Source organism: Mustela erminea, chromosome 10 (assembly GCF_009829155.1).
Source record: "Mustela erminea isolate mMusErm1 chromosome 10, mMusErm1.Pri, whole genome shotgun sequence".
Classification (NCBI taxonomy): Eukaryota; Metazoa; Chordata; class Mammalia; order Carnivora; family Mustelidae; genus Mustela; species Mustela erminea.
Genome location: NC_045623.1, coordinates 109,109,410 through 109,137,231, shown reverse-complemented (window position 1 = coordinate 109,137,231; position 27,822 = coordinate 109,109,410). Strand labels below are relative to the sequence as shown.

The 27,822-nt window shown below is 58.7% G+C and overlaps 1 protein-coding gene across 6 annotated transcripts; it reads right to left on the bottom strand.

Moving 5' to 3' along the window:
• Positions 1 to 584: 584 nt before the first annotated feature.
• On the bottom strand, positions 585 to 24,578 carry LOC116600764 (solute carrier family 35 member E2A). Of its 6 annotated transcripts, XM_032361061.1 has the most exons (11): positions 24,445 to 24,578; positions 13,757 to 14,188; positions 13,409 to 13,473; positions 12,850 to 12,977; positions 10,529 to 10,649; positions 9,200 to 9,296; positions 8,798 to 8,851; positions 8,230 to 8,302; positions 6,451 to 6,510; positions 6,061 to 6,362; positions 5,619 to 5,722 (listed from the first exon to the last, which is right to left on the bottom strand). In XM_032361061.1, coding segments are annotated over exons 2-11 (1,224 nt in total). In that variant the 5' UTR covers positions 14,079 to 14,188; positions 24,445 to 24,578; the 3' UTR covers positions 5,619 to 5,720. The 6 variants fall into 6 exon arrangements, with proteins under 6 accessions (XP_032216951.1, XP_032216953.1, XP_032216955.1 ...); XM_032361060.1 differs by lacking the exons at positions 6,061 to 6,362; positions 6,451 to 6,510; positions 9,200 to 9,296 and adding an exon at positions 585 to 3,594 and having other exon boundaries at positions 5,577 to 5,722; positions 24,445 to 24,572; XM_032361062.1 differs by lacking the exons at positions 6,061 to 6,362; positions 6,451 to 6,510; positions 9,200 to 9,296 and adding an exon at positions 3,244 to 3,594 and having other exon boundaries at positions 5,577 to 5,722; positions 13,409 to 13,544; positions 24,445 to 24,571.
• Between the last annotated feature and the right edge of the window lie 3,244 nt (positions 24,579 to 27,822).

Below are 27,822 nucleotides of genomic sequence, written 5' to 3'. Positions count from 1 at the left end.
TTTTGGAGTCTGGGCACCGGTCCAGCGCCCAGGAAACCCATAATCAGAACCTCAGGAAAACGAGTAAGTTCTGCAGAGACGGCGATGTCGGAGGCTTTGCACCCAAGCAGCAGGCGGTCAGCAGAACCTCCCCTGGGCCAAGCGGCTCCTCGGCCAGGAGAGGGGGACACAGGCACATTCGCCAGGGGAGCTGGGGCATTCTTATTTCTAAAGCAAGGGAAGGAAGAGGCCCCAACCAGAGCAGGTACGGACTTTGTGAAAGAATGAAGCCCTCAGTCCATTGGTCACAGGTAGAAGAAAAGAACCCCATGTGCACGAACTCCTTGTTTAGTTTTTCCAACCCAGGGAAACCATGAAAACACTTGAGGCCTTGGGAAAGCACACCACCAGCCAGATGTAAAACGCCACGTGGTGCGTGTGTCAGCCCTACCGGCCCATCCAAGGGGCCGCTCACAGGCAGAACCCACTGGTTCTGGGAAAATCATTTCCAGCGTGGCAGATGTTCTCTGAGCTGCGTGGGACTGTCTCTGATTCACCATGTGTGTTTTTCTTAAATTAAAGACACATTTTGGATTGTGCAAGAATATTCTCAGCTTTCCAGGGCAGATTATTTTAATGCTGATACACAGGAAATTATGACTACTGGAATTAAAAAAAAAAAAAAAAAAAGCTTTTTAGGCCCTTCAGTGGAAGCTTCCTTGAAAGCCAGACATACTACATCTCTAATTATCAATGTAGGTAAGCAAATGACCTGACCTGACACCTGTTTGAAGTGTTTCTTTGCAAAGGCACAGACAACAACCATGGACACGGGAGGAAGTGACCCAAGGAAGTGGTGACACCCAGTGTCAACATTGATACAAGCACGTTTGGGATGGCTCAGTGAGAACATACTAGAAACACTACTACACAGAGTTAATTAAAAAAACAGATCATGTCTGTACATTCATTCCACACATGGCCAACACAGGCCATGGGTTTTGTGTCCTGGCTGGGCTGTCCTGGACGGAGACCAGACGTGGGAAGAAGGAACGTAAGCCCCGGGCCGGCACAGTGCCGGCCACAACTTGTGTTCTGAGGAAATGTCTCAGAAGCAGCTTTGCTGGAAATGACCTCATTTGCTAATAATTCAGGAAAATCTTCATTTTGTTTCTGATTTTGGAAAATCGCACCTGCAGACAGCCACTTGTGAGAGGAGACAGGGCAAAGGTGACATGCAGGGTGCTTGGTCCCTTACGAGCTCAGACGCAGGCGCGGCCCGTCTGGTCGCGCTCCGATGATCACTGCGATGACGACATCCGTGAGGAAGGCAGCATGAAATCATCTTGCAACAAGATGGCCGCAGATGTGTCCTCTGCTCCCGTCCCGTCAGCAGCTGGTCGCGGCGGCCACATTCTTGAGGGGGAAGGCACGATGCTGTGCAAGCCGTGCCTTCACTCCGGTCCCCCCAGACCCAGGTGACTGCCGCCCCAGTCACCTCCAACGAGTCCTCCTCAGTGTGTTTGTGGGGGAAGCGGCGAGGGAAGGGATAGAAATGGGGCAAGTCTCGTGATCAGCGCCTTCACGGTGCAGGTGAGCTCGGCGCGCAGGCCAGCCCGCGCCTGCCTGTCCGCGGGGCACAGGACGACCGCTTCATGAAAGGCGGTAGTTTCTTGTTTTGTTTGTTCATGTTTGGTGGAAAATGTGGGCACTGAAAAAAGGCCCTGCTCCAACCCGTCATTATGGCACGCTTCTTCAAGTAGGCAGAAGTTAATGAGACATAATTATTGCTCTGTTTCCAAGAGATTTGACCTTTAGGGGGGCCTGTTTTCATTTTCCCAGCTGAGACGCCAACCGGAAAACCAGTGAAGAGATGGTGGGAGCCAAGGACTGAGCAACAGGGAGGGGGAACCAGACGAGGGGCTGTTTGCGCCCGAGGCCCTCCTGTCGGCTACTTCGCTCGGTCACGGCAGGCCGGGCTCAGGCGGCCGTGTTGCCGCCGCAGGTGACGCGCCCCAGTGTGTGAGCGTGGTGCCACAGAGAGGTCTTCAAGCCTGGCTGGCAGCGGGCGGAGCCCTGATCAGAATGCCACCGCGATGTGAGAGGGGAGCAGAGTGCAGAGGCCTGGAGCCCGGACCTTGCAAAGGGCTCGGATGCCCAGCGTGGTGGTCCGTCTGCTCTGGGAGGCGAGAGCCAGGCCAAGCCAGCCTGTGGGTTCAGTGTGTTAACGGTCACACAGCACACCTTCCAGAAGCCACTTGTCCCTGGCCACCTGTTTCCTTCTTTAAAAACTCCACTGTCATTGTAAATGCAGTGTGACAAAAACTGTGAACATACCAAATGTTCTTCCCAGCACCCCCTACTCCCTCGTTCATGAGGGAAACCCTCAGCATCCTTGTCCAAGAGACAAGGTATGAAGCGGCCCGACCAGCAGGGTGATGGCAGGAGTACCTATAGGGAACCCTTCAGAACAGCTCGGGTTACACACATGGGCCCAGAAAACAAAAGGGAATGTCCGTATGTCCTTGTCCTGAGCTAAACACCACAGACGCCTGTCTGTCCTCCACCTCTGTGACCGGCAGCCCACCGTCATCACATCGGTGGTCCCTGAATGAAGGACAGCCGCCAGTGAGAGTCGGGACCCTCAGGAGGTCTGGGGCCTAGTGCAGCAGAGACCCTGAAGGGGGTGGGGCACCTTCCCTTCCATAAGGGGCCTTTCCCTAAGTGGTCCGGCTGCTGACAGCTCTGGGGTGCAGAGGACGCCTTGGGTGGAGGGGCAGGAAGGCCAGAGCCACCGGCCTGCCCCCTTCTGTGCCCCTTCCCCTCTCTCCTAGCTCTCTCCTAGTGGTCACCTGGCTGCTATGGCCTCTGGCCCAGGCAGTGGCACCTGGGCCTTCCGTCTCAGCACGGCAGCCCCGCCAGATGGCAGAAGGACATGTGCAGGCCCAGGGACACGGAGCTGGCACCAAGCAGTGGGAGTGGTACATGTTGGCACCTGTGGCCGTCCCCCCGCCAAGGCACCGGGGCCTGGCCTCACTGTAGCCGGACCTGCGCACTGGTGAGGGCCTGCAGAGGCTAGTGTGGGTCCCAGAGCCCCTCATGCGCTCATCACGGGGTCAGCAGGTCGGGGTTTTCACATTACGTGGCTGTGGCTCAGCTGCTGGCTCTGGTCTGTGCCCCAGGAAGCTGGCATCTGGGATCCCTGTGCAAGTTCCCGGTGGTTTTCACTGAGAACTCAAGAAAGAGCAGGGAAGGTGTCATGTCCCTTGATCTCCTGCACCTACTGACCTGAGGGGCTGGACGTCCGCGCCAGTGAGGAGGACAACAGCGGAGGGCAGCACCTCGGGGCCCCGGGCACCTGCCGGCGCTTCCACAGCTCAGTGGTTTGGCCGGGGGTCCTTGGGGGTCAGCGGCTCCGTGTCGTCCTCTGGTGTCCGGCTGGCGGCCGCAGCCAGGCTCTGCATGGCCTCCTGCTGGTGCTGCTTGGCTTTGTTGTAGAGCAGGACGCCAGCTGTCACTAGCGCAGTGCCGGTCGCCGACAGGCTGGTGACGCTGTTGCCAAACACGATGACGCTGAGCCACGTGGTCGAGGCGTGCTTCACAGTGCTGGCGACGCTGCAACGACAGAGGTTACAGCCCGGGCTTGGCCCGCCGCCCGCACAGCCCAGGGGCAGCCCCTCGCCGGCTCCCTCCTCCTCACTTTCACTAGCAAAGGTGTCCAACAGAGAAGTAGGGACAGGTTACGACGAACGGCCATACTCCCGTCCTGTAGACTAAACTGACATTTTGCTTTATTTGCTTCATCCTATTTTGGGACTGAAATATTTTTAAGTAAACCACAGACATTATGGCGTTTTCCCCTAAACAGCTCAGCGTTCTGCTGAAGGGCAGGAGAGCTCTGCCGACGCCGCCGGGCAGAGAGGAACAGGAGCCACCCCAGAAAGGCCCCTCAGGGACTCTGTCTCTTGTGCGAGCAAGGCTGGGACCCGTAGAAACGCAGTTAATATGAAAGACGCTGACATGCTCACAGCACTTGTGTCTGGGGATCTTGGGCTTCATGTGCTTTACTCTTTGTACTTTTCTGTCTTTTCCAAACTTCCAATGACGAATTAAGTATTGCTCTTACGATATGAATAAGACATACACCAAAAAGCTATTTTCTTTAAAAAGAATTGGTTTTGGGGGCGCCTGGGTGCCTCAGTGGGTTAAAGCCTCTGCCTTCAGCTCAGGTCATGATCTCAGGGTCCTGGGATCGAGCCCCGCATCGGGCTCTATGCTCAGCGGGGAACCTGTTTCCTCATCTCTCTCTGGCTGCCTCTCTGCCTACTTGTGATCTCTGTCAAATAAATAAACAAAATCTTAAAAAAAATAAAAATAAAATAAAAAGAATTGGTTTTCTGCTTTTGCCCTTTTTGAACCATTGTTAAGAATCACGAAAAAACAAAGTTTCACGGGTATTTGGAAATAATTCCTGGCCCCATATGGATACCAAAATGTGTGACAGAGACAGTGACCACTCCGGGCCTCAGAATGTAAAAGTCCTGACCAACTGTGGCTGGCACTCCTGCAGACCTTCCCCCGTCAGGAGCCAGGAAGGGGGAGGGCCACATGGGTCACAGGGCAGGGCGTGCAGCTGGTGCCCTGCACGGCCGCCGCACTGGGCCAGAGCAACCTGAGCAGGGAGGGGCGGCAGCCGCCCCAGGGAACCCCAGAGAGTCAGAGGCCTGGCTGTTCCACGTCTCTGCTGCCTGTTCAGAAGTTTAAAAAAAAGGCCCACTGACTTCCACGACACGTGGCCAAAGCTAAGAACGTGGATTTCTAGGCTTGCTACGGACACAAGCTCATGCTTTTCTGCTTGTTACTGAAACTCTCTAGTCTTGAAATGGTGCTTTTATTAAACTCTTTAAGTTACAGAAGGGAAGAGAAGCTGGCAGGCCTCTGGCTCGTCTCTGTTTCCAGAGTTGTGCCTCCAACATGGGAGCCTATGGTTACATGTGGCTATTCAAATTAAAGTTGCTTAAAATTAGATGAAATTAAGAATTCATCTCTTGGGGGGTGCCCGGGTGGCTCAGTGGGTTACGCTTCTGCCTTTGGCTCAGGTCATGATCCCAGGGTCCCGGGACTGAGCCCCGCACTGGGCTCCCTGCTCCGTGGGGCCTGCTTCTCCCTCGGCTGCTCTCTCTGCTTGTGCTCTCTCTTTCAAATAACTAAGGAAATAAATAAAACCGTAAAAGAAGAGAAGAATTCTGTTCCTTACTGCATTCACCTCCCGTCAGGTGCCCATGGCCCCCAGCAGACAGCCCAGGAGCAGAACATTCTGGCCTCACAGGCGGTGCCACTGACACACTGATCCAGACAGAAAAACACTCAATCTGCTCCAGTTTCCGGGGGGGCTCCCTACAGACTGATGTGCTGGGCCTCGCCGTAGGTCAAACAGCTCTGAACAGCACGGCCTGGTGGTCACAACACGTGGCTATGGCCCTCCCTTCACATCTGAAGAGCACGGAGATGGTTCATGCAATCCCTGGGCTTAAAGTCCGCTCCTCTGCAAAAGAGCTGGACGCACACTTTGTCTCTTGGGAAACTACCGTGCTCACCTGAATGTCACAGGGGAGATCTTGCCCATGAGGGCGTAGGCCGTGACGCTCTGCAGGTGGAACAGCACGCCGTCCGTCAGCAGCAGCAGCACGACGTCCCGGCTGTAACTGAAGCTCCTCCCGCTCCGGCCGATCACCGGCAAGTCCTGTGGTCAGAACAGAAGCAACGCTCTGCCGGTGCTGTCTTCCCTGCGCAGAGCACCTCGGGGAAGCCTGGGGTCACGGTACCCAGTCTCCTGGGCCCACAAGCTGAGGCCGAGCAGTGGTCTGCAAACAGCCTTCTCGCGCGGCACCCAAACAGCCCCACCAACCTTCTGAACGTGCACACACACACGCGTGGCCAAGAAGCCCATGAGAGGGCGCTCGGCATCACTGACCGTCCGGGAAACGCAAACCCATAGCACCGGGGGCGACGGCAGGGGAGATCGCCTCACGTGCGCAAGCACGGTGACCATCGAGAACAGAAAATGGAAAGGACACGCGCAGCGGAGGAGGGGCAGCTGGAGGCCTTGAGCGCTGCTGGCGGGAAAGTAAACTGGTGTAGCCACCGCAGGACAGTCCTCAGAAGGTTCAACAGACAACTCCTGCGAGCACGGCAACCCCACGTCTGGGCACCCGCCCGAGGAACCAGGAGCGGGGTCTGGAATCGTTACGCGCACGCCCAGGTTCACAGCAGGACTGTCCGCCAATGCCGAAATGAGGCAGCGACTAGGCATCCATCCGTGTGGGAACAGACGGACAAACGGACTCCGACGACTCAGCCCAGAGGAGGAGGAGGTTAGGCACCTGCCAGAGCACGGAAGGGCCCTGAGGACACCACGCCCAGCAACATAAGCCAGTCCCCAAAGGACGGACCCCATAGGATTCCACTTACATGAGAGACCTAGGGCCGTCAGATCTGCACAGACAGAAAGGACAGTGCGGGTGCCACCGGCTGGGGGAGGGATGAAGGAGCTCAGAACACAACTGTGCCACTCGGGCACCAGGATTATTTTGGGCTGAAGACCCTTAAAAACAGCAGGAGCACGAAGAGCCTGAGCTCCCTTCCCATCCCTGAGAAGGAGACAGGCCGCGTGGAGGCCGTGCGCGCGGCAGGAGGAAAGCAGCACGCTCCTCGCCGGAGACCGGGAGCCAGGCGGACTCGCAGCCTCCGCCCCACAAACAGCCGCTCCCCTGCAGCCAAACAGCCGCTCCCCTGCAGCCACCTCCCCCGGCTCGGCCTGGATGGATGCGCGCACAGACTCGCCCCTCCTTTGGTCTCCTCGGCAGGCTCCCATGTCACGTAAAGCTTATGTTAAATCAGTCCGAGGCCCTGGCAAGCAGGGAGAGGTAAAGCTTTGCTCCCCCAGTGGGGCAAGCGGGGAGTTCCTGTTTAATGGGGACAGAGTTTCAGTCCAAGATAATGAAAGTCTGCACACGGACGGTGACGGCTGCACCACCTGAACTTATCTGACGTATACTTTAAACGGTTAGAATGGTTAATTTTATACTTATGTATGTTTTACCACAATAAAAATATTTTTAGATATGTACATCTTTCCATCAACCATTTCTTTCTTTCTTTTTTTTTTTTTTTTTAAGATTTTATTTATCTGTTTGAGAGAGAATGAGGGGGAGAGAGCACGAGCGAGGAGAAGGTCAGAGGGAGAAGCAGACTCCCCACGGAGCTGGGAGCCCGATGCGGGACTCGATCTGGAAAGTCCGGGATCATGACCTGAGCTGAAGGAAGTCGCTCAACCAACTGAGCCACCCAGGCGCCCTCAATCAACCATTTCAATTCCAAGAAAGTATCCTAGAGAAACACTCTTGTCTGCTAAAGACACGACAAATGAAACTCGCTGTTCATGTGAAATGTGCCAAGCAGTCAGGTTTCTGTTCAAGGGGCTGTGACAGATCACGCACAGCCACACCCCGGAGCACAAGCATAGGACAGAAGAGCCTAGTTCCATTTGTGTTTAAAAAAAAAAAAGTGGGGGGCGCCTGGGTGGCTCAGTGGATTAAAGCCTCTGCCTTCGGCTCAGGTCATGATCCCAGGGTCCTGGGATCCAGCCCCGCATCGGGCTCTCTGCTCAGCAGGGAGCCTGCTTCCCCCTCTCTCTGCCTGCCTCTCTGCCTACTTGTGATCTTCCTCTGTCAAATAAATAAAAATTAAAAAAAAAAAAAAAAGGTCTGCATGGATATGGACACACAGCTTCCTAAGACTGTTAGAATCATACCACATGCGTGTCTAACCGAGTACGATCCTAGCCATGGAGACAGGGCTGGAAAAGGGGTTTGCAGGAGTGGGTCCAGGGGTGATCAGGAGACAGACCGTCTCTCTGCTTTATCTACTCCTGTCCTGTTGCTTGCTCTAAGTGGGCACCTATTACTTTAAACCAATAATAAAACAGGCCTAAAAACCCTCACACTAAGACTTCAGGACACTTCCGCAGCCTCAGGTTGGTCCTGACGGGCGCCAAGTCAGCGTCTGATGCCTCTCTGAGCTTTGGCTTCTCAAGGGCACACCAACGACCCCTTGTGAGTGACGGGGCAAGCAGCCAGCCTGCCAGCCCCGCCCCCTGGACAGTTAGGTACCCCCCCGCCCCGCCGCCAAGCCTGTCACTGTGGAGACGCGATGGCGCAGGCAAGCACCCAGTGGCGTCCTGAGACTCACCATGAAGAAGACCCAGGCGGGGACCAGCATGGCCACGGCCGCGGCGCTGGTGTAGAACTGGAGCTCTGCGGCCCTGCAGGGGCAAGAGAGGCGCCTGACGCTCCCCCAGCACAGCGGAGACCAGGCCCCCGCAGCCCGCGCGCAGCTCCCGAGGCCCTCGTACTAGAGTCTGTGCTGTGCAGCCTGATGGGGAGGGTCTGGGAGCGCTCACAGCCGCAGCCGGGAACCAGCAGGCCCTTCAGGTGCCTCGGGGGCAGCTGAAAACAGGAGGGGTTTTTCTTCCAAGTTTCCACAAAGTAGTTTTATTTATTTACTTATTTGTTAAGGTTTATTTATTTTTTTAAGTAATTTCTACACCCAAAACGGGGCTCGAATCCACATCCTGAGATCAAGGGTCGCCTGCTCTTCGGACTGGGCCGGCCAGGTGCCCCCTCCACAAAGTACTTTTAAAAGCCACGTTAGCCCACGTGGGAAAAGCGTCAGGTCTGTAGGGGACCCTCGATTCAAAAGGGCAAGAGGTCCTCTGGGGCCAACAAAACTGGGAATTTCATGGGCGAGTGATACTTACGAGAACCTGTATTTGTCCCCACTGAGGAGCTTTTTTGAAAAAACATTTTGCAAACTAGAATAGAGGAAAGAAGAGATTATCAGGGGATGCCAGGAGTCAGCGTGGACCTCAGAGGACTCAGCACCTGCACCTTCCTAAGCGGTGACAATGACGGCAGCCCCTCGGGGACAGCCCCCGCCCAAGCACCACGAGCCAGGCCCACGCTGGGGGGTTCCTGGGCGTTGCTTCACTGGGGGGGGGGGGCATGACCAGCCCCTTTTACAGAAGGGTAAACTGAGGCACTCAGAAATTAAGCGCTGTGCCTGAGGGTCCCCAGCTCTTAGGGGTCAGAGGAGCCCAAAGTCCCTGCTCTAAGTGTGTACGAAACCCTGCCCTGGACCTCGAGTTCCCATACATCAGTACCTGCCGTGGGCCAGGCCCCGGGGACGGACTGTGTGGGAGGGAGCGGACAACGGTCTGAGCTCTCGAAGACGCCAGTGGAAAAATAATGGACAAAACTCTGGAACGGAATAGACCCACCAGAGAAGAAGAGGAAACAGTACCCAGCTTGCCCAGGAACCAAGGGGCTTATCACATCTACCGGGGACGCGACCCTCTGGGTCCCAGAAGCAGCAGCTGGTTTCATTTGATTTTGATGCAAAAACTTAGTTGAGGACAAGGTAAGACCAAAGCTCTGGCTACAGAACTAGAAACCAGAACAACCGTCTGGGAAACAGCGGCAGTGTGGGTCAAGGGCCCTTGTCCATGTTCACGGGCTCTGTGTCGCTGCTGGAATTCACCCTGATGATGTCAGACACTTCAATGCAGCCTCGTGTGAGGAGGCCCGCCCTGCACATCCAGACAAAGAGGCATTAATCCGCAGGCGCTTGGTGGCGCACCCGGAGGCGGTTATGGGGCCCAGGCTTCTGAGAGCCCCCGGTGCCAGCACGCGACGCTCACAGGACCACACACACAGAGGGAGCGGAGCCAGACCCAGACCGAATGCACATTGAGCCTCTATTGGATTTCTAGGAGCTACAAACGTAGAGGGGAAAAGCCAGAATACATCTAAATGTCAGAAATGAAATTACAAGTGACTTAAACGTCTACTTGGCCCAGCACCAGAAACCTCAGGGTGAGCCTTTCTGACTTCAACAGGTGTGGCAACAATAAACTCTGTGTGTCTCTCTCTGCCTTCCCAGAAGCAGGACAGACCTGGTGCCAGTCAGGACTTCTCCAAGAGCAGGGCTAGCGGAGGCCTAGTGTAGACTCGGCACGGCAGCCCAGATGCAGGGCCGCTGCGCTCACTGATCTAAAGAGAACTCTGCAACACAGTGTCTGCCCCTCTTGCTGTAGGACGAGGAAACTCCCAGGCAGTACTTTCCCTCCGGCACCTGACTGGGGCTGCTCCGTTCCTAGTGCCACCCCTGGACACGGACCAGACACTGCCCCTTTGTTCCAGCCGCAAGACGGCCTCTTCCCCTTTGCTTGGCTGAGTGCGGACGGACGTATGAAGCCACGTGGGACGCAAGCTAACTGTGTCCTTACAAGGAGTGTTCTTCAGATCAAGACCACGTGCTGTCCAACTCTGGCTTGTTTTCTGAGAAAAGACTGCCTTACTGGGACACAAACTATTTGATATTTCGGAAAAGCCAGCATCAGGTGTGTCCAGTGTGAATTATGGGATGTGACTCTGAGTTAATCTAGACTTGCACATCATCACCCTGACCACACCATGTGCCCTTGACTCACCAGTCCATGATGTTGGTGGACAACGCGGCTGAAAACCCCAGGACGTTGAAGCTTATCTCCGTGGCCGTGCACAGTGCCAGGCCCCCCATGATGGGGATGAGGGAGAGGTTGACCAGCAAGCCTGGAAAGGGCAAAATACACAGAAGGGAGGCCGCGTCAGTCCCCCCGCTGAAAATCTTTGCTGGGTGCCAAGGCTGTTTTCACGCCCCTCAGGAAAGCTGCTAACTTCCACTTGTGTTAAAAAACCAGCAGTTAATGATTCTTTACACTGGAGAGAAACCACATCCACGTCCATGCCTGCTCCGAGCCCACCGCCCTCTCCCAGGCCGGGAACCTCACGAGGCTGTTCTCCGTGAGGCACGTCTGCAGGCCCACAGGCCAGACGCACGAGGCTGGGGCCCTGCGCCCCGAAGCTCCGCCCTGCCCTGCCAGGCACGGCCGTGGCCCAAACTCTCCCTTGAGAACGAGCGCTCTGGACCAGTCCGTCCACACGGGGGGCCGGGGGCGGAGGCTGCTGAACGCCCCGGCGCAGGGGGTCTCCCGTCAGGAGCTGCACATGGTGAGGAGGCAACCTCTCTCGGCTCCGGCTTTGCCCTGGAGCCCTAGGAACAAACTTGAGGCGGAGCGGAAGGAAGTCCGTTGGGCAGAACGGAAAAGCACATTCGCTCTGGAAACCGGGCGTTGGGCCTCATGCTGCTTCAACACCGGGTCCCATTTTGTTTACTCTGAAATTCAGTCGACGAGGGAAGAAGTCTTCCGTGGAAGAGGTCCCCGCTGACCTTGGAGGACGATGGCCACCTCCCAGCACAGGACCATGCTGTCCAGGCTCCTGTCACTAGGGAGCCCCCAGACACCAAGGAGCAGCCCCCAGGCCCACGCAGCAGCCAGGCTGAGAGCTGGAGGAAGGGAATCCAGCCTGGGCAGGCCTTCCGCCTGCCAGCACCCTCTCAGTTTTCCAGCATATGGTCTTGGCCTCCAGTCGGCCCAGAAACGTCTGCTGCATGATGGACAGTACGTGTGAAAACCCGGAGAATGTGAGGCCACCAGCACCCTCTTGCCCTTAGAAGGACTTGGTCTGCTGTTGGGAGGCATCCACGGGTGTGGGCATGTGTGGGGTCTCAGGGGAGAGCCCAGGGCTTTCCTGGGGTGCCCCCCGAGGCAGGCCCCACTTGCCCTCAGGTCTGAAGCCCCACAGGCCGCTCTGCCCCGAGTCCCAGCCACTGCTCGAGAATCCGCAGACACCGCGGTGGGAAGGGCGTCACACATCAGGGTCCCTTTTGCGGGTGACCCTCAGCTCTGGAGCCCCGGCCCCCAGTCATTCTCCCCAACAGATTCTCTTTGCTAAGTTTTTTTGAAATGTTCGCACTGTTCCCTACAAAAGAGCTTAGAGCCGCCACAGCTGGATGCCAAACCCTGCTGTTTTCACGTCACTGAAGGAAAGTTTGTGCAGCTGAGCAGCCCCCTGCCCCCGCCATGCAGTCCGCTTCATTTGTTTCTGGAGGCTTGTGATTTCTAGGGGCTGCTGTTTACACTGATCGGACTGTCTTAGCACCACCTCAAACGTGTGTGGTTCTGGACGCACATCTGCGAGGGGTCCAGCTGCGTACTCCCCCGTCCGCCACCCGCTCGAGATCTTGTCCTTTTCTTAACCGAAGCCAGTGTGTATCTGCATCTCCACGTCGATCAGCCCTGGCTTCAGACGAGAGGCCGCACAGGACACACTTCTTCTGCTCCCTGCTTGCTTCCACGGAACAATGCTGGATGGACCCTGCTTTCAAAGGCCGGTGGGAAGAGCAGGGACGTGTGTGTAATGTGTAGTTGGAAACAGTCTGCGGTCACTGCAGGTTGGAGATTTGTAATACACCAGCTTTTTGGCCCTTGTGGAAGACAGAGCCAGGCAGCTAAAAAGCAGGGAGGAGCAGGAGGCTGTCGGAGGGGCTCAGGAAGGACACAGGAGGCGGCCAGCCTGGGCAAGACTGCCGGGCGCACCAGCAGGTGACTGTCCCCAGGCAGTCGCTTGCGTGACACAAAAGGCCATCTCACCTTCTGGGACGAGTGACTCCTCCCTTACTGGCTTCCTCCTTCTCTCCACAGCTTCTATGTACCCACCAGCCACGAGGCCTCTGCATATCCAAACAGCCTTGCCCTCCACTGAGGCAAAGAAGCACTTGCTGGAGCGAGTGCCCGGGGCACTGTCGCTGCTCAGAGATGTTCTAGGACAGAAGTCAAGACGTCCACCTCGGAGAGGCGAGCCTCAGCACCCGGCTGCGGCTGGGGAAGGGGGCAGAGGCAGGTGGGGGGGGCGCCCGGAGGCTGCTCACCTGTGTACTCCCCCAGGATCATCCGGGACATGATCACAGTGAAAACGGGAGCAGAGCTCTTCACTGTCTCCGCAAATGAAACCGCCACATTCTTCAGGCTGACCAGACCCAAAACCACTGTCGCGAACCTGAAAATAAGCCCGAAGTGTCACCTTGATGGAGGCGGCCGTTTGTGGCAGCCCTGCTCCCCTCCACTCCCTGCCCTGCCTGCCTCCCCCTGAAGACTTGGGTCTGGCCCTGCAGCGAGGGGCCCCGCGGCCCCAACAGCGAGGCGAGCTCTGCACGTTCAGAGTGGCAGGCCCAGGGAGAGGAGGGGTGTCACTCTCAAACCATTCTTAAGTAAGATCCATGGCAGTTCCAGAAGGAATCTGTTTGCATTCAGATCCACAAAACCAATACATTTGTCGTCCTAAAATCTAGACAGCCCTAGAACACATAAACTTTGCACTGAAAACACGCCTGTGATCACGGGTCTACAGCGTCCGTCGGCCAGCCTCCCACTCCTGGTGACAGCCAAGACATTCTCCGCAGCACTCAACCAAAACGCCAGATCCCTTACCTCATGAGACCCACAAACAGCATGATCATGATGAAATTGGGTGGGTAAGAAAGCCGGGTTTTGTGCTGATACAAACAGCAAGGAACAAATATTTTAACGCAGCCGATGAATGTGGTTGACAGCATCTGCACGGCACCTGAGGGGACAGAACAGACTCGCCTCCCTTCCCGGCACGCAGGCGCACAGGGTGCGCTGCTCTGCAAGCCAGACACGGCCCGCGCCCCGCGCCCCCCGCGCCCCCAATCCCCGGCGCTGGGCTCTTCCGTGTGCCTCTCACACGGACCCAGCAGCAACTGCAGGTTCCAGGGGCCTGGCCCGTACCCCCCGAAGGCCATGGACCTGCGCTACCTAGCATGCTGGGCTCCCCTTCCAGCAAGGACAGGATGTACTTGTTGAGGAAGAGGGTACAGAAGCTGAAGAAGAACCACAGCGTGAGGTAGAGCAGAGCCCGGGAGCTCCAGACACCCAGCTCGGACTCGATGACGGTGGTCTCGGTGATGGTTATGGAGAGCACGTTCTCCTCGGGGGCTCCCTCGCTCCTGGTGAAAACAATTTTCTCGCTGCGGTGGCCCAAGAAAGAGCCCCAGGCAAGGAGCGGCTTCCCCCTGGGCTTGTCCTCGGGGCCGGGGGCCGGCTCTGCCGGCGCGAGGGGTTTTCCCGAAGCCGACATGCTGGTCTCCTCAGGACTGCGGGCAGCACAGGCCGGGCCGACTCCCAGCCGGAGGTCTGCGGGATGCAGAGTGCGCGGACCACGACTCGCCTCTCCCTAGAGAGTGCGGGCTGAAACGTTACGGAAAAGAACCCGCATTATTGATTGTGGACATCTTAACGTCCTTAAAAGGTGCTAAGCACGCAGCTGCAGAAGTGCGGAAACAAACATGCAATCCCGGCCTTCGTTCCGTCTCCGTGTGCCCGTCCGCTGCGCTGCCAGGACGGGCCCCGACAGCTCCTGTCTCCCCGCCCCAAGGGGCTGAAGACCAAAGGTTCCAGCGGCCCTTCCCCACGTGCCCACCATCTGCACAGAGGTCCCAGGAGGACCCCACCCAAGCTGCCGCCCTCCTGAAGCCATCTCAGGGGCTCTGCACCTGAAGCCATCTCAGGGGCTCTGCACCTGCCTGATCTGGGACCTGCCTAAGTCCTCGAGGACAGGCCTCGGCCCCAGCCCGCTCTGCAGGTCTCTGTGCTGCATCCGCACACCCTCGCCTCACGGTTCATATTTTACCCCGCTTGCCCAGCTGTTCTTCACGGGAGGACTGCCCTGCCAGAGACACTGGTTTTTTAATCTGTCCACTGGGTTTTAAGTTACAATTCCTCTATTTTTCACCGTAGACGTTCTATTTGGTTCCACCTGGAACTGGTCTGCTTTTCTCACTGCATCTTGTTCTTGTTTTTAACATAAATTTTTTTTTTAAAGATTTTATTTATTTGACAGACGGAAATCACAAGTAGGCAGAGGCAGGCAGAGAGAGAGGGGGAAGCAGGGCCCCCGCCGAGCAGAGAGCCCGATGCGGGGCTTGATCCCAGGACCCTGAGATCATGACCTGAGCTGAAGGCAGAGGCTTCACCCACCGAGCCATCCAGGCGCCCCTTAATGTAAAATTTTTTTTTAAATAAACTTGACACCCAACAGGGGGCTCGAACTCACAACCCCAGGATCTCCAACAGAGCTGGCTAGGCACCCCGTGTCTTGCTCCTTCCTCCCTTCTTACGTCTTCTGTCTCAGGTTCTCTAAATGCCCCGTACCCAAGACCTCAGCCGACACCTGGGCCTTATTCGCCGGGCTCTGGCTTTGGGGTTGTGTGTGGTGCACGTCAGTCACCTCCAGCAGATCCTGCATGCAGGGCCCTGTGCGTCCTGGGCCCAGACTGAGGGTTTGGGGTTTCTGTCACATGCCCCAGGAGGTCACTGGCCCAGGACCAATTTCATGCTACTTTCTCGACAAACCCTCAGCACAGCAAACCCACACCTGCTGGTCTCAGACCTACGGTCACGGCCTCTCCCCTAAGATCACAGGCTTAGTCAGACCTGGCTTCTCCGGTGGTGGGCGGGGAAGTTCTTCAAGTTCCTGCATTAAGCCGAGGCCCAGTGATAGCAGCCTGCCCTATCTCAGGAGGGCCAGGGTCCCACCTCCTTTCCCAGGGACGTCAGACCCACGTCCCCAGCCAGCCTCAAGCGGGCTGCGCACCAGACTTCCCGTTCCCTCAGTTTCTGACACCTGGGCTTTCCTCTTGTCAGTCACACACTTAGAAGGACGTCCACCCTACTTTACCCCTGGCTCCTGGCGTGGGCGGCAGGGGGCATCTGGGGGCTAAGTCGGCCTGCACCCCGGCCCCCCAGCAGGATCTCCCGTGGGCGTACACGCTGCCCGCCCCACTTCTCTCCTGCTCATCTGCAGACAAGTGCTCAAGGGCTCCTCAAATTTAAGACCTGAATTTCCGCACGCCCAGAAGCCGGCTTTGGTCCTGCCCCCAGGCGCCGGCGACACCAGGGACTCTAGCCATCCTCCCTCTGCCTTGCCTTGGCCCCCTGCACTCCTGGCTCAGCCCCCCACGAGCTCCGCGCCACAGCCCTGCGTCGCACCCTGGCTGCCCACATGTATCCCAACCGTGGCTACACCCTACCCCAAATGCACTGCAGATCACAACGGGGTGTGCCTGGCCCTTCCAGGGGCTCCCATGCCCCCATAAGGACGAGCCCTTCACCACTGAGGGCCCCGAGACTGTGGCCCGCGCAGGCTCCTCTTCCCCGGCCCAGTCCCACTGTTTCGTTCGGGGCGATGAGGTGCTCTGTGCAGCTAGGACTGGCCAGGCCGGAGGGGATGTGGGGGGTCCGCCACCCCCACCACTCCGGCTTGGAACCAGGGACTGGCTGCAAGTGCAGATTGGATGCAGGGAGTCTAAGACCAGATAGAGTATCCGCCCCCCCACCAAGGGTCCCCAGGTCCCAGACCTTGGCTCCTTGCCCCTCCCCACCTCTGTAGGCTCTGCCTTCTCAGGAAAGCCTCCTTGTCCGGGCCAAATCCCAAGTTCGAGGCCCCTAGCACTACCAGGTCCTGCTCCCCAAAGACCCCATCACAGTGCCGGTCGCAGGTGCTGCGGCTGATTGCAAAGCTCAGCCTCTGCTGCAGGGCACAGAGGCTCCGGAAACAGCCACAGACCAACACACACGGCGAAGAGCGTGCGGCGGGTAACTGACCCCTTCCAGGCCAAGCACCCCTCCCACTGGGCTTCCACCAGAGAAACTCACTCTCCTTCTCCTAAAGTCCATGTCATGTCCCCCCAAGAAGCCCCGGGACCAGGCGCTTCTGAGGGCCAGATCCTCCCTGCGCCACGTCTGCTTGTGGTCAGAGGTTTAAGAAACTGGAAACCACCACTCGATGGCCCACATACTCCCATATAAAGACCTTCAACAAGATGTTGGTTTTCAGTCAAGGAGAGCCCGCACACGTGGTTCCACACAGCTAGGGTTCCGCTCTCGTGCCTGAACCCCAGTGAACGCACTGCCGTGCCACCAGGAATGTTATGGGAGCGTCTCTTCACGTGTCTCTGTCACATCTGTGCTTGGCAGTGACTGCTTGGTCGGGGGCGCCCACAACACAGAAGAGTCACACCGCTGACTGCCCCGACCACCCACCCTTGGTGCCCCCATGTCTGGGTGCTCTGCTCCTGGGGGGGTCCCATGGGAAGCAGACCCCCCCGACCCGAGCAGAGGTTCTCCGTGCTGGCTGCACGCTCACGCGCCCGAGCTCCCAGAGCGGATAGAAAGTGGCCCGTCTCTGCGCAGACCAGTGAGGTCGGAACACTGCGGGCGCAGCCCAAGCACCAGAATGATTTCTAGCTTCTGGGCTGATCGAATGCGGCCAAGCAGACGGCCAAACAGAGAGCCACCATGGGGGTGGGAGGCACTCCCTCCGAGGAGCCTGCGATTCTGTCACCGACAGTCCCAGGCTGGAAACACCCAGCAGGACACACAGACCGAACCACTGTCTCCGCGAGTGACAAGAAATGATAAAAGCAGAGACTCACGGGCGTGTGGCAGAGGCTGCCTGCGGCAACAAGTGGTCCCGGGGGACCCGTGTGTGATGCTCACACAAGTGGCCAGAAGATGCGGGGTTAACGTAGCATTTTTTTAAAAGAAGATTTTATTTGACAGAGAGAGAGATCACAAGAAGGCAGAGAGGCAGGCAGGGAGAGAGAGAAGCAGGCTCCCTGCTGAGCAGAGAGCCCGATGCGGGGCTCAATCCCAGGACCCTGAGATCATGACCTGAGCCGAAGGCAGAGGCTGAACCCACTGAGCCCCCCAGGCGCCCCAACGTAGCATTTCTCACAAGACTTACTGATTTAACTGAGAGCGCACGCGCACAAGCACGAGAAGGGGGAGTGGCGGGGCGGGGGGGAGAAGCACGCTCCCTGCAGAGCACAGAGCCCCAGTGCAGAATGACCCCAGGACTCCAAGGTTAAGCCCTGCGCCGAAATCAAGAGCTGGACACTTGACGGACCAAGCCACCCGGGTGTCCCAGCATTTGTTAGTAGCAAAACACAATCTAAACATCTCCTGAAGGAGAAACCGATCCCAGCACATCACGGGACCAAGGCCGTTGCCACAAGAGCCAAAGGGCAATCTTAAAAGGGCTGGAGGTCCGAAATGACAGCACCAAGCACAGAGGGCAGGACACACTGTGGTTCCCTGCAAGGCGGCCAAACATGCCAAACACCCAATACTGACTCGAAACAAAAATGTACAAAGTTCTGGAAAAGAGCAGGGACCAGGGAACCCGGGCCAGAGTTCATGTGGTGGGAGCGCGGCAAGGACGGGGCCCGGGGAAACCAAACGGCGCGGCCAAGTGCAGGCATGTGTGCAGGGAGGCATCGTGCTGTCTTCCAGACTGTTCCATAACCTTCTGGCGCGAGCTCTTCTCATGACCACCAGCCTCTCCACAGACAGCCCACCCAGCTCGGCGATGAAGCAATGGGACAGCCGGGCCCAGGGACGGAGAGACCCCAGGCCTCATATGCAGCGGGCTGAGGGGCAGCAGACCTGCAAGTGTGCGTGGTTTCCACACCACGTCCAAAGATGAGAGCAGGCCTGGAGCAGGCTGCGGCGTCACAGACCCTTCACGTCCGAAGACTCACTAATCACACCTGGATTCCCACGGCTCGTGTGCTTTTATTCGGAGACAGAAACCCACAGGGGAGGGGGAGGGAAGCAAGAAAGGAGGAATGTCAAGGAGCTCGGCCAGGAGAGTGACCACACTCAGACTCCTCCTGGAGCTCTGGGGGCCCTGGATCGGGGGCTGGAACAGGCCTCTGTCTACAGCGAAAGCAGTGACAGAGGATCCCAGAGGGGCCAGGCAGCACCTCCCCGCTTCCGACAGGAGACCGGATGATTCTTCTCTGGAGAATTCAACAAGTGAAGGACAGACCTTGAGTATGGAAATCAGGGCCCCAAGGAGACGCTTGGATAGAGAACGCAGCCAGGAGAAGAGCCAGGCCGGACGCTGGAGGAAGCATCTGGAAGGAGGGCAGAGAAGGCGGAGGTAGGTCCCGGGAAGGGGGGCCAGAGAGACGAAGCGCTCAGCGACCAGGAGACGCCACCAGAAAAGGGGCCATGGAGACCACGGGCAGGGCAGAAGCGAAATCTCACCAGAGGCTCCCAGGAAGCTCCAACTCAGGGCAGGAACCCCCCCAAAAAGCAGCCAGGGGTGCCTGAGGCCAGTGGGCACAGCCACACCCACAGCCGCTGGTGGCAGAAGCAATAGGCTCTGGAGAAAATCTTGCTCAATTCAGGCTTGAAGACCTTGGCAGCTGATCAAAGGATACGGGTCAAAGATCAAAAGTTACCTGGAGAGGGTGGCCAGCTGGGGAGGAGCACCTGCCTGGTGGCTCCAGGGAGGGACAGACAGAGCCCAAGGGCTGCAGGTCCACAGGACACGCCCAAGACACCATCAGGGATAAATGTTCTGAGAGGAGTCACCCCACAGTCTCGCTGTAACAAGGCCGTGTTTGCATCCAAACCGCTCCCTCCCAGGGGCCAACGCATCGTGGAAGGGAGGAGTGACTTTACCCTGAGACACTGGCGGACACTAACCCCAACCCAGCGACCAAAGTTGAAAATACTCCAGACAGGGTGCCGCCCTGTTTGCCCTGACCCGACGGACTAGGAAGAACATGGCACGGCTGTGGATTTCGTGCCGCAGACACGTGACCACAAATCTAGTCGAGGGGACAAGTCAGACAAACACCAAGTACACTGGGCACAAAGGTCAAGGACTGGAGACCACGGGGACACGGCCACTGAATGCAGGTCGTACGCAGATCGGACCGCATGCCCGAGAAGGGCCACCAGCGGCATTTAGGCCTGCGGCCTGCAGATGAGCTGCTGGTTTTGTCGGGACGTCCGGACGGAGCGCCGCTCCCGGGCCGCTTCCCTGGTCTCGTGGAGGCCGTGGGGGACGGGACGGGGACGGGAGGGGGCCGAGGGAACGGCATACAGGTAGGGTGCTTTCCTCTGTCAGTCTACAAGTTCCTCAAACTGAAAACTGAAAAATCTAGACTACAAAACAACTCAGCTGGTGGGTCACACAGAAATGACAGAACTGAAAAAGGTTACTGCATTCGAGAAAAATGTCCGAGGAAATTATCTGGAATGCAGCAAAGAGGTATGAAATCCGTGGGTACGGACAGTAACCCGGGTATGGAAAAAATCACGAGAATGAAAGTTCCAGCAGAGAAGCAGGGAAGACTGGCGATCTAAAGAGAGAAGCTGGGTACCAGGCTGGTTTGGCGGGGGGCATGCGGCTCTCGGTCTTGGGGTCATGGGTCTGAGCCCCACTCTGAGGGACTAAAAACAAATAAATTCAGAGATGACAAGCAAGCAGGTCCGATCTTGACGCGGAGCAACAAGAGATGCGGGAGGAGAAGCCCGGAACTAGATTAATGTCCCACATGCTTAAAAAACAAACATAAACCTCTGAGGTGCGACACGAACAGAACCAGGCCGGGCATCAAATAAAGCACATCGGCGCACTGAAGAGCGGAGACAAAACGCACCCACGTACCTTCTGAACGGTCTGCAGAATGGATGTGCTCAGATTAGACACAGACAGAACCCCGACAGTGAACTCAGATGGCGGGCTTTGTTACGCACTCATGGCTCAGGGGTTCTGGACTGAGCAGTGACAATTCTGTGGCTACTGGGAGTGAGACCTCAGTGTGCCTCCAGACACAGCACGGACGCAGAGCGGAGGAGAGTGCGGCGGACTGAGCTGCTGGGACTGACGAAGGAGTCGGGCATCGGCACCCATGGGTACGGACAGGCGGAGCCACACATAGCACGCCTGTCCACGCATCTCTGCATCTGCTGCATCATCTGGCCACTGAGGGCCCAGAGGCAGTGACAGCCCAGCCACAGTGAGCACCCTGTCCTGGTCTTCTTTCTAAATCTCATTCTCCACGGAAATAACCAGCCCCCACAGATAAGTGGCCGATTTCAGGGCTCGGGCATTAGCTGGGCCAGAGGAAGGGCAAGTGCTCAGACACTGGCAGGACAGGTTATAGGACACAGAAGCACCCGCGCGAACGCCCTCGGGAGGAACCCAGGGGCAGCGTGAGAGAGAGTGAGTAGGGGCAGCACACGATCAGAACCCACAGCCACGGCAATAAACGGGGAAGAGAACGCCCTTGTGCACAGGACAAAGTCAGCGGGCTGACGTAAAAGGGAGGCAGAATTAGAAAATCACCATCCGGCCACCTTCCTCAGGATCCCATGAACCACTATGTCCCGGAGACCTTCCCCTAGAGAAAGCCTTGCCCGTGTGCACAAGACACATTTAAGCACGTCCACAGCAGAAACCCAGCCATCTGTCCCCAAGAGGACCAACACGTCACGCAGGGGATGTTCACCTGATGCCACATGGAACAGTAAAAACAGGTAACACACAGCAACACACCGTCAGAGGTGAGTGACAGGAAGGTTGAAATCCCGATGATCAGCCGTGAGCCTGCAGTTCAGACTGAACAGAACCCCTGCTCCAGGGTGCAGGGAAGACCCCAAGCGACTGCCGGGCATGACCCACCGCAGCCACGGGTCGGCAGGTCCTGAGCTCAGGTCACACTCACTACCGGGTCGCAGAGGCCTTCCTGGACTCCAACTCACCGTCCCCAAGGCCTGTTCCTCTTGCATAGACCACGTGATCCAAGCTTTCAGAGGGAAGCAATTCTTGTCCTGCAGACACTGATGGTCAGCAACCCTCATCTGACCCAGAGCTGGCTTTGAGAGCCAACGGCACTCTGAGTCAGCCTGGAAACAAGGCGGAGCACCGGCTCCCCCAGCTCACTGGGGTAACGGTCTGAACCGTCTCCCTTTCAGACTAGAGCACAAAGAACAAGAAGTAAGCCGGAACCCTCCCCGACCAGCTACAGAGTAAGTGCTTCGTGAACCGTCTGCACTAGGCCAGGGAGCAGCTCTTCTCTCCGGCCCAGAGCTGACCTCAGAACGTGCAGGACTAAAAGGAAACCAGGTCTAATGAGATGTGGTGACACCACAAGAAACAAACATGGCACATCGTAACTTTGTCTGAGCGCCTAATAATGAGTCCTAAACAGGGGTCAGGACACTGCTCAACTCTGCAGCGAGGGGCGAGGGGGCAGCCAGGAAGGTGCCCAGGCTCCAAAATGGAGACAAAGGCACGGGTGCTGCTCCTGTCACCATGAAGAGAAGCTCAGCTGGAGGCTGATGAAAATAAAGATGTCCGTGTTTCCCCAGCCAGTTCTGCAGAATCCTAAATCCCAAGGCTCACAGCCTGAGGTTAAGAATCCCAGTTCTAGGGGCACCTGGGTGGCTCGGTTGGTTGAGCGACTGCCTTTGGCTCGGGTCATGATCTTGGAGTCCTGGGATGGAGTCTTGCATCAGGCTCCCTGCTCTGCCCGGAGTCCCTCTCATGTTGTCTCTCTCTCTCTAAAGTAATAAATAAAATCTTAAAAAAAAAGAATCCCAGTCCTAGGACAAGCGACTCAAGATGTTCTCAAACACCGGGTAAGGAAATCTAGATTGGTTCAACCTGTCAGCAGGGCGTTTTAGAGAAGACGTACGGAGTTTTACACAGTAGACCGTCTCTGGGAATCTCTTCTGAACCAACAACCGGCCGAAGGTCTTGCGGGACCTCTGTGCACAGCGGGGCAGACGCACAGCTTCCTCTCTCATGCTGAGACACTGGGCCCTACTGGAGTATCCAATAGGGAGCCACGAGTCACACGCTGGCCTGTTACCAAGGGGACATAATGTAGTCTGACAACTTTAGACAAAAAAACATTTGTCATAGATTAAGTGTCGCAGAGTTCGGAGACCTCTGCACCAAGGGCTCTGATGTAAACCAATGATTGGGAGGAACCTAGACCGGGTTAGGGACCTAGACCGGGTTAGGGCTGCAGGCAATGCTGGGAGGCGGAGTCCCACGTTCGGTTGTTTCTCTCCAGTTTCTAATTCATTACCTTGAAAGTGGCTTTCTTTCACCCCGAATCCTTTCTATCCCCACTGCTAATGCCCGCTACGTGCGGTTCACTACACTCTCATTCCGCTTTAAATCGCTCCTCTCCGGTTCCGGCACCTGCAGAAGGCCTCTCCAACCCCGGCCCGAGAACAAGGCCACCGAACAGGACTCCGCCTCCGGACCGGCTTTTTCTCCCTTTCCCGGCAGCGGAGAGCAAAGCGTCAGGGGCTGAAGCGGGCGGACTGCGAGGGAATCGGGGGACGCGGCCCAGCAAACCCGGGGGAGAAGTCATCTGAGGCCCGGAGCGAACCGACAGGCCGCGGGCACCGGCCCTGGGCCGGAGCTCGGCCGCCGCACAGGGGCGTCTCCCACAGCCCGAAGCGGGAGAGACATCAATCCTGGGCGGCCGGACCTTTGGGCCCCAGGGCGGACGCGGCGTCGGTTACCCGGTTCGGCCGCCTCGGGGCCCTGCGCCCGGCGAGTTTCAGCGCAAGGAGCCCCGGGTCCGAGCACACGGCCCGCGCCCCCAGCGCGGCCCCCCAGCCCGCGGGGCCCCGGCAGCCAGGAAGGGCGGACGCGGGTGCGCCCCGCGGGGGCCGCGCCTTCGGACCAGCGAGGCGGGGCGGGAGCGGGAGCGGAAGGAGCGCGGAGGAGGGCCGACCCGGCGAGGTGGGGAGCGCCGGCCGAGCCACCCGCCCCAAGGCCGGGGGGCTCTCTGAGGAGGGGTCCGCCCGGGGACGCGAGCGCGAAGGCACGGGGTGGGCCGGGGCTTCCCGTAGGCGGGGGCTGGCGCAGGCTGGCGGGCTCGGGCCCGGGGCGCGACAGGCGACCCCCGGCGGCCCCCTCGCCGCTTTTCCCTCCGCGTACCGGCCGCCCTCCCGCAAACACACGACCCGGAGGGGTGGCATCAGGGCTCTCCCGACCGCAGCTTCCCGGGAAGCCAGCCGGGGCCCAAGCGGCCTCCCCGCGCCCCGGAGTCGCGCGCCCCAGCCCCGACTCCGCCGCGGGATTGGGGGACCTGGCCTGGGGCTCGCCCGCAGCCCCCGCCCCCGCGCCGCGGCCTCTGCACCCACCGGTCGCAGCAGGGCCGCGGGCCGACAGCCGGCGCGGGGTCTCCGTGCGCCTCCGCCCGCGAGCATCGCCGACGCGCGCGCCGCCCGGAGCCGCGGACAGGCGCCCACCCAGGGGCTGGCTCTGCGCCCGCCGCCAGGGTCGCCTCGGGGCCCTCCCCGCGAGCCAGGCTCGGAGACCGGCCGCCCGACTCCGGGAGGGCCGAGCTCCCCGAGCGGCGCGGGCGGGGGGCGCGGCGCCACCCCGACCCCGGGCGACCCCGCCCCACGTCGGGGCCGTAAGGGCGCGCGGCCGAGAGCGGCCTCCGGGGACACAGACGCGGCCGGCACGCGGCCTGGGGGTCGGGGGGGCGAGCGGCGACGCCCCGAGGGCTCCGCGCGCGGCGGGGTGGAGGAGGGGTCGCATCGCGTGCGCCGGGAAGCCCCGAGCAGACCGTTCCGTCCCGTGTGGGGCGGAGGCCGGGCGGGCAGCGCCTCACCGTGGGGCGGCCATCGTCCCTCCGCCCCTCTCTACGCGACCGCCGGGCCGGTGGGGGCCGGGGGTGGGGAGCGCGGGCCGAGCCGCGGGCGGAAGTGCTCGCCGCCGACCGGAAGCGGCGCGCCGGAAGTGACGCGCAGGGCGCCGCCCGCGGCCGCGCTCGTCCGAGTGGTCGGCGCTCGAGCTTCCCTGCGGCCGCGCCGGAGCTGCGCCTGCTGCGGGCGACGGTGCCCCCGGGCCGTCCCGGCGCGGCCCAGGTCGCGGGTGTGTTCCGGCGGGTCCCGTTCGGGTGAGGCGGCTCCGGCCGCTCATTCCCGCGGGGCCGCCGCGCGGTTTTGATCTCAAGGGACAGTAGAGGGAGAGTCGGAGGGAGCGTCCTGCCGGGGGCTGGGGCCGGCGGCGCGGAGGCGCAGAGCCGCGCCTGCGGCCTCGCCCCTGCGGCCCCGCGCCTGCGGCCTCGCCCCTGCGGCCGCGCCTTCTAGACCCGGGTCGTGCAGTTCTCACTCGCTTTTCTCTGCGGCGATTTGCAAAGAGCGCGTTTCCTCCTTCAGACCCGTTAGCGTCCGGAGCCCGCAGGCCGCGCTTCTCCGGGAAGGTCCACGGGGCCGCCAAAGGGAGCCCCCAGGGCCGGTCCCCAGGTGGGAAACAGGAAGAAAGCAGCAAAAGTGGGCGTGTGCGGCGCCGTCTTCGTCCGAACTTGTTCGCAGGGTAGATTGTTCTTGCGCAAAGCCGCGGGATGCTGGACGACTTCCCAGTGGTCCTGGGTTTTGTGGTCTGTGAGTCCTTTACAGTCAAGCAGTTTCAAGAGATAATTTATAAAAACTCAACTTTTTTAAACAAGATTTTTATTTATTCGACAAACAGGTAGACAGGCAGAGAGAGGAGGAAGCAGGCTCCCTGCCGAGCAGAGAGCGCGATGAGGGACTCGATCCCAGGACCCTGAGATCATGACCTGAGCCGAAGGCAGCGGCTTAACCCACTGAGCCACCCAGGCGCCCCCAAAACTCATCATTTTTACAGCAAAATCTTTCTTACGTGTCATCCGGGGAAACAGTTTTGAAGTGCTGTCGTGTGACCCCGGGGACTTTCCCTCCTGCCCTCGGAGCTCCCAGTTGCCCTCCAAGCCGCTGCCTCCAGCCACTGCGTGCAGAGCGCTTTGCTCCGCAGACACGTTCCCGAGCTGCCGTCCTGTCCCCTCTCTCTGCCTGCCGAAGGTTTTTGTCTCTAAATACTCAAAGGAAGCACTGCTGCCCGCTAAGGTGGCCTCAGAGATTTCACCATGGGGTGGTTTGAGTTGTTCGTGGTGGTTGCCACACAGGTGTTTTTATCTGAACTCGCTGCAGTTCCAACTTCTTCCTTTGACTGGATTCCAGGAAGCAGAATTTTGGGCGAAAGCATATAGACTGGTCAGGATTCTCCATACTCTGCTGGGTTTCAAGTGGGGTCGTTTAAATACTGCCTCTGCTCATCTGCACACCCAAGGCTGCAGCATAGATGCCAGTGTAGACACGAGTCGGTCAGGGTGCAGTCCCTGTGAAGGAGGAGACCTGACCAACAAAGACTCTGAGGCGGAGACTCCCCTGAAGCCTGCCTGTGAAGCTCTAGCTGGGGTGCCAGGCCCTCTGCCCAAGCCCTGCCTCCCTGCAAGACAGGACTTCTGACCTCTGGGTCCCCTTCTGACAACGATCTCTTCCTTTAGGGTTTGGATGACGTTTGAAAGGTGATCTGGAAAGCAGGAAGGAAAGCGTCCTTGGCAAGTTCACGGGTCCCTCCCAGATGGCTGAGCTGCTGTGTGTGCAGCTCCTGGCTTCCTGGCCCTCACCCCTCTCATCAGGCTTCATCTGTGTGTGGGTCCTAGTCTGATGGCCCCACCTGGGTGGGATCATGGGGTCCACAGGCCCAGAGGAGCCCCATTCCCAGGCAACGGGGAGGACGGCGGAGAAGTCGGGATGGGGGCCCCGGAGCCCCCAAAGCCCAGAGAATGGGGCCTGGGTCAAGTTCTGTTGGGTGGGAAGAAGGAGGAGGCCCCCTTTTCTATGCCACCAGGCCCACCGACAAAGCTGTCAGGAAGCACCGACAAGCAGCTGGTTTGGAACAACAGCTCCTGTCCCTAAACCAGAGACCTGAGCCCTTCCTGGGAACCCTTTGGGTACCCCCACCCCACACCCTACAGTGTGACCCCTTGGTCTGACCCTGGTGGAGGCACTTGCAGCCTCTGTCCCTGGGATTCAGCCTCTGGGCACCATGGGGCTAAAAGTCATGGAAGCAAACCACAGGATTAGGGAGCAGCTCCTTTGCTATCTCAGGCCAGTGTCTGGGGAGCAGCGCTGGTGAGCAAGGGGCCATGCCTGGCCTCACTGTGCTCACAGGAAGCCATTGGCTGAGGTCAACTCCTGCCTCTGTCCTCTGTGCTGCTGGGGAGGAGGCCAGCCTTGACTGGAGGCCTCCGTGGGAGGAGCAGCATGGCAGGGCCACAGCTGATGCAGGCCACCTGTGGGAGGGGCACTGGCCAGCGGGTCTGCAGGTGGCTTGGGACATACCCTGCCATCCCTCTCTTTCCTCTGCCCCACCCCAACCTCAACCCCACTTCACCCCTTCCCACCAAATCCTCAGTGTTTCCATGATTCTGAAAACCACCCAACCTCTGGCCTGGATCTTTCTGAAGGAGAATGTGCCGTAAGTGGCTGATCTCCACGTGGTCACTGTGCAGTTCCCGCCTTCTCCCATGTCCCTCTCACCACCACCGCCCCCCCCCCTTCTCTCTGTGCTCCTGCAGCTGATCCTTCACTCTGGGTCCCCCTCACCCCCAGGCAGACTAGCTGGTTCCTGGTATCTAGTGGCTTCCAGGTCAGGTAACACGGGGCAGGAGGGGAGCTACTGCTTTTGGGGACAGCATTGCTGTGACACGGCCAGTGGCATGGCCTGACGTGGAAGGGAGGCCAGCCAGGTGGGGAACTCGGCAGAGGCCTGGGTTGGGGTCTGGCCCTGTGCTGCTCCGACTTAGCCAGCAAAGGCCAGAAAGGGTTCCAAGGCTACTGCCCTGAAGCCTGGAAGCTTCGGGCGGCCTGAGACCCTTGGCCTCTGTGCCCTCCCTCTTCCTTTCCCAAGGCAGGAAAGTCCAAGGCTCACAGGTCGACAGCCATTTTTTTTTTTTAATATTTTATTTATTTATTTGACAGACAAAGATCATGAGTAGGCAGAGAGGCAGACGGAGAGAGAGGGGGAAGCAGGCTCTCAGCTGAGCAGAGAGCCCGATGCAGGGCTCGATCCCAGGACCCTGAGATCATGACCTGAGCCGAAGGCAGAGGCTTTAACCCCCTGAGCCACCCAGGTGCCCCATCAACAGCCATTATTGAGACACGTGGCCTTGTGGTTAAAG

What these genes read in the sequence shown, in the direction of transcription:
- LOC116600764 (XM_032361060.1), bottom strand. Translation starts at nt 14,078, where the DNA reads ATGTCGGCTTCGGGAAAACCCCTCGCGCCGGCAGAGCCGGCCCCCGGC. An exon ending in GGGGACAAATACAGGTTCTC is followed by an intron (nt 8,303 to 8,797) that starts GTAAGTATCACT and finishes TTGCCCCTGCAG; the next exon opens with GGCCGCAGAGCTCCAGTTCT. An exon ending in CCGCCTGGGTCTTCTTCATG is followed by an intron (nt 5,723 to 8,229) that starts GTGAGTCTCAGG and finishes TTCTGACCACAG; the next exon opens with GACTTGCCGGTGATCGGCCG.